Consider the following 10,319-nt stretch of genomic DNA (forward strand, 5'->3'; position numbering starts at 1 on the left):
TTGTTGTTATTTTTTTTTTCTTTTTTTACTCATGTCTCATGGCTGCAGGTGTCTTTGTTTCTAATCATGCTGCTGTTAGTGTGATAGGCAGTGCTGTTCCGTCAGATTTAAAATGAAAGGTCTGACAGGCTGTGGTTAAGGGTCATTGTACCTCTTTCTATCAGGCAAATTACAGCTGTGTCAAAGTTGACTGTGGGTGTTCACACTTTTTGCACAATGTCTTCAGTTGCTGACTGTGTGTTGTGACCGCAGATTTCCTTTGTGAAAGTCAAGCAGGGGTAGGCTGCAGTGTTTGGGTAACTAGGGTAACTGCTTTCCTATGTGGCAGCTAGCAGTGTTATCATTAGGAAAGCTTCTAGCATCCTTGCACCTATTGCCAGATTAAGATCGAGTACATTCAAAAATAAAACACAGATTCCGGCCTGATTTTCAGATATTTGAATGTTGACATCTTTGTATGTTATCTCTAGATTAACCAAATTTGCCACAGTGTGCGAAGTATACTTCACCTCTTAGCCTTTTTGTTCACAGCGCTTTTTAAAATAGACAGAGAAAGCCAACATTAGTGTAAGTTTAACCTTATTTCAAGCTGAAAACTCTGAGCAGTCTTTCTGTTTTGATGACATAGGAGGGCTTCACATAGGAGGGTCTGGGTGTTAGTGATAGATGGATATATCTTCATATCCCCATATTCATTACTAGTCCAAACATACTGAGATATGCCAATTCTGATGCACATTTCAAAGCCTAAATGCTGAACACACAAGAAATCTGTTTTTGACAATTTAAGCCACACTGGTGACTGCTTTGACATGGTATCTAATAGTTTGGAGCAGTAGTTAAGTAAATGTAAAATTCCTAATAAAAACCTAGCAGTTATTAATAAGTTTGGGTGAGTCCACTGTTGCGAAAAAAAGGGAATATTTTTCACAGGCGCGCTGTTCCTCGTGCTGCCTAAGAATAATTGAAAGCCTACTGATGTAGTACTTGTCACCTTATGAAAGCAACACCAGTGATTGTCTAACTAATGAGAACCGCACCAGCCTGAGTCTCCAGCTCTCATATTTAATTAATGCATTAGCACACCAGGCAAATACCCTCTTCATTGGCCAGATGCTGCTGATCATCGCATATCACACGGGTTGTCTGTTGGCACAAATTGTGCCTGTGTTCTTTTTAAAAAAAAATGTTTTTTTATGGCTGTGTCTTAGATTAAACATGTACTTACAATAAGGTATTTCTTGCATCATGACCTCTTTACAGCATTGATTTTTATGTCGTCATCCTACTTTTTAATGGCAGCAGTCTACCTTGTCGTCATTGTTTTGATATTTCAGCCTGGCACTAGAAATGCTGGTGCACTTTGGTTTGGATCTTTAAGTGTTTTTGTTCTGAGATTAACTGAAAGGTATTTACAATCACCTTCTCTCTTTTTCTTTTCATTTTACTTTTTGTAGTACGTCTTCTCCTTGGGGTTTCTGTTCATGACACGGGCCGATCAGAATGAATTATTTAAACAGTGAAACAAGGCAAAGTCATGTCTGGGAAACATCAGTGTCAAGAGAAACCTTTTTTTGTCTTTAAATATAAAACGAAGTTGGTGAGCTCACTTGGAAATAGTGTAATGATTTCCACTGTATCATCTTAGGATGGGCATTGACCTTCTTTATGTCTTTTGACCTTAAAAGATCTATTTGGGCCTAATTGTTAGGCTTCAGTGGATTAATTGCAAGGGCTCTATTTCTGTGTTAAATTTCAGTGGATGGGGAATGAGGAAAAATGTTGGAGTAGAGCTGGATGAATGTGCAAGACTATGCTAAAGTTTCTCCAGATTTAGCTATAAGACTGCAGGTTCCCCCCGCCAAAAAATAAATAAATAGGAGCACCAGAGTTGAAAAATATGAAATCATGTTATGACTACCACAAGATGTTAAGGGTGTCCAGTGACATTAACCAGACCTGTCTCAGATCACCTGATATGTCTGGGCAGTTCGTACATCTGAAATGTATTTTGCCAATAACCATTTGGTGCTATATAAAGACACAGGAAGTGCAGAGATGTGTGAACAGACTGGTTTTTCTGCTCTCACTGGATCAGCTGCAGACTGGTATAGACCGAATAAATACATGGACACACTCAGGTTAAAGTCCCGTTGAAACACAAGCTTACACCACTTGTAAATGTTAATACAGGAGTTTACCAAGACTGTAGGAGAGTGTGCTTTCAGTACCTGTAAGAAATCTTCTGCCATGTAGATAAAATGGTTTTGCTAAGCAGGACTTCAGGGAAGCACAAGGTTTTTTTTGTTTTTTTTGTTTGGGTTTTTTTGATGTGTAAGAGAATCTACTGTGTAATGGTAATCAAATTGGTTTAAAATTAACAAAAATGACAGTACAGTATCTAATTTGGATTCACAGAATTTTCAGAAAATGTAAAATTTTTGTGATTTTATTTAGTTATCGGAACGATAGAAGACATCTATCGGGATATGAGATTTTGGTCATATTGCACAGCCCTAGTGGCCACATTTTTCCTGTCACTTAGATGAATGCTGCTTTCACTTGCATCTCTTTAAAATACAGGAAGGTCCCAGAGAGGCACTCTCTGGGTGTCTGAGCCGGGTAGTGAGTATAACAGCCTCACCTACTTGTTGTTTACAAGTGGCAGCCAATCACAAGAAAGTTGGCATAAAGGAAAGGGGTAAGGGAGCTAAAATGGCCTGTTTGAGATGGTGGATGAACTGAGGGGATACACTAAGACCCAGTTTAGGATAAACACAGATTACCTTGAACTGTAAATCATGCAAAGCTACTTCAGTTCAGAATAAACATATGGAGCTGGTAGTGAGCTTACTAGGTCTCTGCTAAGGATACAATTACAGCGCTGTATCTTTACATGGCAAATAGTTGTTTGGTTCTATTTTAGTATTCACAATCATGTATATAAAAAAATCCTTTAATTTTCTCAGGAATGAGGACAATCAATTGTGCTCAAGCTACAAAGTCTGAGCACACCGAGATTTGAATAACTGTTTATATCACTAGAATGAAACTGTTGTTTGAAGTCTGCCTTCTGCTCCACTTGAAGACTGCAAGCCGTCTGTGTGCTCTGTGCTAGTATTTCCACAGCCATTCCTAAAATGGAGAGGGAGGGTGGGGTGTGTGGGGGTAAGAGGATGAAATATTGGCTTGCACTGCTGAAGGTTGAGGCCCACCCTACTATGTGGAAAAGAAGAGAGTAAAAAGAGAGTGGGGAAGGAAGGCACGCTAGAGCGAGAGAGTGAGGTGACTGAGTTCATTTGCAGCATTGGAAGCAAGCCAACGACTTGCCTGTGGGTGTCTGTAGCAGTGCCAGTGCATGTGTTTAGCCCGTCGCCTGGAAGGCCCCTTTCGCTTCAGAGTGGATGTCAAAGATCACTCATTGTGTTGGTTCTCTCATCTTGATTGAGGTTTTTTGTTCTCTGCCGATCTTGTGACTGCCTGCAGACTTGTTTTCTCACTTCTCAGGGGAATCTCTCTGAACACGACAGTCATCAAAGAGAGGTTTCTGCGTGGGTAGGCTCATCTCACCCCGTTTAAGTCTTTCTGGCCTCTTTTTTTTTTTGACCTTTTATTTTGAATAGTACACATTATGTCAATACAGTAATAGTGTCTTAAATTATTTAAGGGTTTCTGCTAAAGGACTTTCCCTCTGTGGTCTGTTTACTCAAGTCTGTCTGACCAAACAATGAGTGTGCACTAGTTTTGTGAAAATATTTGAAGCCACAGTTTAGACTGCGAGACACAAAGGCACAGTCTCTAGTTGGTGTGAGACTCTGAGCAGTGTTTTCCCATCTTGTGGCCTCTATGAGCCTATGTTTACAGAGCTCCTCTGTTTCTTACAGTCAGAGCCATGTTCAGCCTTTCGTAATAGAGCCCTTTGCGTAACTGAAATCAAGTGACACTTTGTGTTTGTGACAGTTGAACAGGAAGGAAGGGTAGATAGTGCCCCTCTTTGTGCTGGGGAAAAAAGACTCAAAATCATAGTCAGACAATGGAGACTGGCACAATAGTACTCTGCCCAAAGTAATGCTGTGATTTGGTCTCTGGTTCATTGTGCTATAAAAAGTTCTACTTTATTACCAGTTGCAAAGATTATTACTCAGCCTGTCCCAGCTGAGAGACTTGAAAGGAGCTCACTATGAGGAACTATAGCCAGTAGTTGCGGTTTGTCATGTGACGTCATGGCCACAATACTCAAGAGTTGTTCGCCATATTGAATGTGATACAACCACCGGCTGCTAGGGAACAACATGTATTCCCCGACTGGTTGGCAGCGGTTACTGAAGGCTTCTGGCTGTTGCTGGATTAAAGCTATTGCTGCACCAAGTGATTCATTTGGTTGCTTGCAGATTGCAGTGGTTGACTGTAGTTTTTAATGTTTGTCTGCCATTACTTGCTAACCTGCCAGCTTTTCTGGAGCAGCCCAGCACAATATCGTTGCCACTTTCCGTAAAATAGTGAACATTAATTTTTCATTGTAGAGCCAAACAGCATATTAATTTTCCTTATTATCTATTCTTTAATAATTTAAATCTAAAATTAGACTAATCTCAGTGTAGGCAAAGTGCTTCTTTCTATTACTCAAATTAATATTCCAGCACTAAAGAAATTAAGTACTGCTGCTCAGTTAACAGCCAGTAGCAGTAGTTAAGGCTCGATCTGTTAATGCAGTATTGGAAATGGAGGGTTCCACATAAGATATAGGGCATGTCTTTCATATGTGTGTCATCAATAAAATTGGGAAGTAACCAAATGAAACAAGAGAATGTGTTTGTAGTTTCTGTTCTAATAGTCATTAATTTATCAAATCACTAAACATTGTTGCATATTAAAGTATGAATACATAGTTGGTATTGCTTATTTCATATGTTTAATAACTACTTATGTTTGTTAAGTGTGTTTGCATAGCGTTTTTTAGACTAAAGTAAGAAACTACTCTGTGTCCTATCTTGTCGTCAAGCAGTGAAATGCATTTGGACTTGTTTTGAGCGTTTGGCTCAGTGACAGTGGCTTTCCCATTCAGTTTACAAAATTGCAGTGCACTTAAAGCACTTTGCTATCTTGTCAAGATTTCGATCAGTGCCCCTGTTGAGTGCCCATATTTCACCATGCCTCTTGTTGTGTGCCACACACAGCACTGAAACATGAGCTATGAGAGGGAGGCGTCATTAGCCAAAGCCCTGCAGAAATGGCAGGAGGCCTAATTTCTCTGCTGGCAGAAGTCACAGGGACACATGTCGCAGGCACTGGTCCATCCACTACTACTACTAGCAAAGCAGGCTTGTAAGTGTGCCTGAGAATGACGGTGAACATCATGTGGAGAGTGAAATCTCACAAATAAGACTATAAGTGTATCCATCCATCCATCCATCCCATTGAGAAACAAATTTCATATATATATATAATATATATATATATATATTATATATATATATATATATATTATATATAATATATATTATATATATATATATATATATATATATATATATATTATATATATATATATTATATATATATATTATATTTTTCTTTCTTTCGTTTAATTTTTATATTGCAAATATGTTTTCCAACATCTGCTATAATTTGCATGGTCGCTGTAATGAGGACAGGGCAGTTATTCCCTCTTTTTTTTTTTTTAAATGGGGTTTTAAACCCAATTACAGGGTTGCGGCCAGTGCATTGCAAGTACTGCATGCTGCCACCATTTCTGAGCATTTGCATTGCAGTTAGCATGTCATTAGATGATTCTTTTTTTCCTTTACCTTGCAAAGTAATTTTAACTTACTCTTCTGTATGTCTGTCCTTGTGATTAACACCTGTTACCTTTAAGTAACAAATTCTCTTCACTTCCTTCCTTGTTGCAGGAGGTGCCTGAGGTCCACATATATGTTCATAATGATAACATATATAATATATTAATAATTAAAGTTGTCTCAGGCCTATGTGACAGACCTACCTATACCTCATTCTGTAGGTAGAGATGTGTTACACTCAGGGCTGTTTTTACTTGTATGTCCTTTTTTTTGGGTCCATATATGCCATACTCCTTGTGGATGTGACCACTCTGGTTTACATAATGTCATCTGCAGTTAAAATCTAGTGGCCTGACTCCTGAGACCTACATCTCTATCTGGAAATGAGTTATTTATGTTGGTCCTAAAACCCCATCGCGCTTGGAGTATTTTTACTGGCTGGTTGCTTGTCTTGGCCGGTGTTGTCTGCAAGTCCTCCGTGTGTGGACAGTGGGCCATTCAGTAGGCTGTGAATGAGAGGTTGGGTCTAGCAGGTGCAAGGATTCTCACTTCTTTACTAAGGGTGGAGCAGCTGTGGTAGGGATGTGATGACATTCTAAGATCTCTAGTTTTTTTGGATGTACTAGCCAGAAAGCATCAAAGAGCTGTGCATACAGCCAGTTTTGTGATTATTCTGTTGTTGAGAGCAATTCCACTGGCCTAACTTTCAAAACATCTAATCTTTTTTCTTTTCTTTTCTCATAGGTTGCAGGCTAAAAGAAACGGCCGATAATGTGCAGCATCTGCTCTACAGCAACACCCACTTCCTGCCTGTAGAGGAAGCGGCTGTGCCAGCATGTCCTCTCATCCCCAGACTGTGCCGCCGGGCCGGAGGACTGTGGACACACGGCACCTGCCAAACCCCGCCACTCTACCACTGCAGCTGCAACGGGCACACACGGTAAGGGGCCTTACACACAATGATTTTAATGGAATCACTTGTGTTGCCTTTTTGTTTTGTAGGGAAAAACATTTGAAAGATGAAAACTGTAGTTGTGACTTGGCTGTTCCTACTTGGATATTTGGTAAACAGGATTTTAGTCAGATCTACTGGAAAGGGCTTAACCCCAAAGACCCCCATAGGTGTTTTTCCAGATTGCACTGCCGTAACCTGAAAATGGTCCCCTCATTAGATGTTTGAGTTGAAAGTTCATGTTTTTGTTGTGGAGTCGGCATAAAGGCCTTCCGCATGATTTCCACCCACATCTCCTAATTATCAAGATTATGTTCTTCCATGCATCGTCGACAAAGCTGTCTGTGCTTGAAAGAAGAGGCCTCTGGCTGACGTAAAAGTTCATTCACTGACCTTTAGTGTTTGCAAGGCTTTTTTTTTTTTTCACTTGAATGACAGGAAGTTCCAAGACTTTAGGCCACCATTAGTTTAACCCTGCTGCTCCTTTATGTCATCATATTCATTGGACGATGAAAGTTGATGGAATGTGTGACATATCGCCAACTGACAGAGAGCTTAAGATAAGAAATTACAGGAGAACCAAGGCAGGAGACTTTTTTTGGGGGGAGGTATTTGTGGTTTTCTAACACTAACATTACGTGGTGTTCTAATGAGGATGGAGTTTCTATAAGATTTGTTGTCTCTGTTGTAGGACGTCGGACTGGTTGACTACCCCTCTCATCATAGCAGGGAATACAGTCCCCACCTCACCCAGCCCCATCGTCGTCGACCTTCTTTGCTTTCAGAGTTCCAGCCTGGAAGTGAAAGGTAAGGGTACCTTCTTCATGAATATGGTCTATCCCCTCACGAGGAACACATTTCTCTAATTTTGAAACCTACCAGAGAAGATTTCTCTTGGTCTTTTTTTTTTTTTTTTTTTTTTTTTAAATTGCGTGAGGTCACTGATTGCAATTGAATGTATGTGTAGATATAAAATTGGTGTCGGTGAATGCCCAACAATGTCTACTACAAAAAATATTTTAGGTTAACATAATTATAGCTTTTGCTGAACAAAAAAATGCTATTGATGTATTGTTACAGATCATTTCATCATCTGCCACTGCTTTAGTTTTATTGGTGACACCATATTTTTTATACTAGATGCACATTTCAATTAAAAAAGAAAGAAAGAAAAGTAATTCATCCTTAATAGTGTAATTTTAGAAATGTGGGACTGAGCTGTAGTAGTAGATGAAAGTCAGAGACTTTGTGGTGAACGGGGAAGATGTCACACATCAAGGGAGCGGCCTTTTGGGCCGCCAGCTCTGGATATTGGATGGATGATGCTTATGTGGCATTGCCAAATTTGATGAATTTGTTCTTGTTGATTGCTAGCCACAGCCACATAGAGGCTTCTTGCAGACAGCATTTTTTATGCAGTATTATTCTGTTAAAGCCTGTGCCTGTTAACCCTCCCCCAGTCTAATCCTTATGTAATTGGCATCTGCAGCCGTTCTTCTGTAATGTTGTGTTAAACTGCTGTGCTGGGCAATGAAGCTTGCAGAGGTGTTTTTTTTGTTTTGTTTTTTTTTTTATAAAAAAAAAACAAAAAAAACAAACCCTTTTCCAATCGACCAAACAGTAAATTGGCCAAAGAATTGTATGAGTAGTACCTTGTCAATGCAGATGCAGGTCTTGTACCTGCTAATGGTCTTTATTTATATAATATAATATCTTTTTGAGGATGAAACTTGATGAGTACTTATAAATAATTGATGTGCATGATATGAATTTTGCATGACGCACAGAGGAAGTCACAAGAATTTTTTTCCTCCTTCAGTTTGGCAGATTTTCTTGCATGTATTAAAACATGCATGGAATACAAAATGTAGGCAGACTTTACTAGAAATCAGCTGACAGATATTACATGCACAGTAAGTCAGGAGTAGGCTGGGGTCTGTCTTTCAGTATATAAATCATCTTGTGTGTCTGACATGGCAGACGGCAGATGGCAAAATGATTCTGTAGCACTGTGGGGCTGTGGCATATTTTTTATTTTTATTTTTGGCTTATTTAAATGTCAGTCTGCTAGCATTATGGTCTTCACTGTATAACAGAGAGCTGTGCACTGGCCCCATTTAACAGTTATTAGCTTAGCCCGCAGTGCGGGAACATTGGGTCATGGTTTGATAAACAGATAAACACTGCACAGTTTGAATGCTTCCCACTAGCTTCTGATTTTCTGACTCTTCATTCAATCACTTGGCAGTCTCTCTGAGTTGACTCACTTGTGCCTTCTGCAGCTTTTACAGTGGCAATGAATTATGTTTTTAAGCACATAAAAATAACCTTCATATGAGAAGGAGAGATTACAGACAGGTAGCCCACATTTCTTTGTAGAAGCTGAAATAAACCGGTGGTCTTGCTGGCAGGCGTCTGGGGGTGGGGAAGCTTTCAGCTGAATATTTCAGGGCTTCAGCATTCCTTTAGAGATCTCAGAATTCAGACTGAAGCTCATTCAGAGTGTGAATAGTGTAATTCTGGCCTTTGGAATCCTTCAGTCTATTCTCTTCTGTGTGCTTGTCTTTTCACAAGTCTCGGTAATTCTGCACACCATGTTTCCATTTGTAGCAAACTCGGGGAGAAAATGTGAGCACTAATATGGCCTTTAGAAACTGTGCCATTCTCCAGAGATCTGTCATACTGAGAAACAGTTTGACAGATCAATGTTTTCTCTTTAATAATCTGGACTGAAGGCAGGAGGAAATGTGCTATTTTAACCTAATTACAGGTCAGAAAACCGTTGCAGTGTGTAATCACTTGTGAACCACTATGGTAGTTGTTTGTTTCACCTTCCTTTTTTACTCCTTGCAGTATCTCACTCACTCCCCCTCTTCCCGTCTGTGTGAGATCATCCCAGCTTCTTGAGAAAGGGAACGAATACATTTTCTAGCAAGCATAACAAGATACTGAAACCACTTAACACTTTATTTTCTGGACAGAACAGAGTGTCTAAACGTGTCTGGTGCAAGAATGGAAAATTAGTTTGCACCATAGCCTGCATTATTGTTGAATTATTCTGTGAAAGTAATCGGAGTCCTTTGGGCATATGGGTAGGTGCAGTTTGGCAGTGTTCGTAGTCTTTTTAAATGAATCCTTTGTATTGCTGCTCTTTGAATGCCTAGACATCCCAGTCTTTCTTTCATTCAAATGTGTTGCATTTGTAATTGCAATGCAGTCTTTTTTGATTAAGGCCTTTAATGTGCTGAATTACTTTACATACATTATTTCATTTGATTGTTCTGCCTCTACCTGCATTTCACACATTGATTTCCTAGAAACAGATCTTTTAAGTATTTGAATAAATGTGGTTGCTACGATATTTTGTAAATATTCTCCAGTATTTTTGGCCACTGGGCAACTTTATTCCGTAATGTGAACAGAAAAGTAGATGGCTTGCACATTTTGCATGAAGTTTTTGAGCTCCACCCGCCGTCCCCACTCTACTGTGCATTATCTCACTTTCATTCATCCCAGCTGTGGTGCATTTAGCCAGGAGTCAGTGTCTCTCTCTCTCTCTCTCTCTCTCT

At 39.6% G+C, this 10,319-nt stretch overlaps 1 protein-coding gene across 4 annotated transcripts in view; it reads left to right on the plus strand.

Moving 5' to 3' along the window:
* ncor2 (nuclear receptor corepressor 2) overlaps positions 1 to 10,319 on the plus strand; it is a 92,636-nt gene that overhangs the window by 10,111 nt on the left and 72,206 nt on the right. For all 4 annotated transcript variants that reach the window (XM_014335073.2, XM_042222805.1, XM_014335074.2 and 1 more), the window contains exons 2-3: positions 6,543 to 6,738; positions 7,442 to 7,557. In XM_014335073.2, the coding sequence (XP_014190559.1) occupies positions 6,634 to 6,738; positions 7,442 to 7,557 (221 nt within the window). In that variant the 5' untranslated portion in view covers positions 6,543 to 6,633. The remainder of the gene's footprint in view (positions 1 to 6,542; positions 6,739 to 7,441; positions 7,558 to 10,319) is intronic.

Source organism: Haplochromis burtoni, unplaced genomic scaffold (assembly GCF_018398535.1).
Source record: "Haplochromis burtoni strain Fernald_Lab_line unplaced genomic scaffold, NCSU_Asbu1 Contig_95, whole genome shotgun sequence".
Lineage (NCBI taxonomy): Eukaryota > Metazoa > Chordata > Actinopteri > Cichliformes > Cichlidae > Haplochromis > Haplochromis burtoni.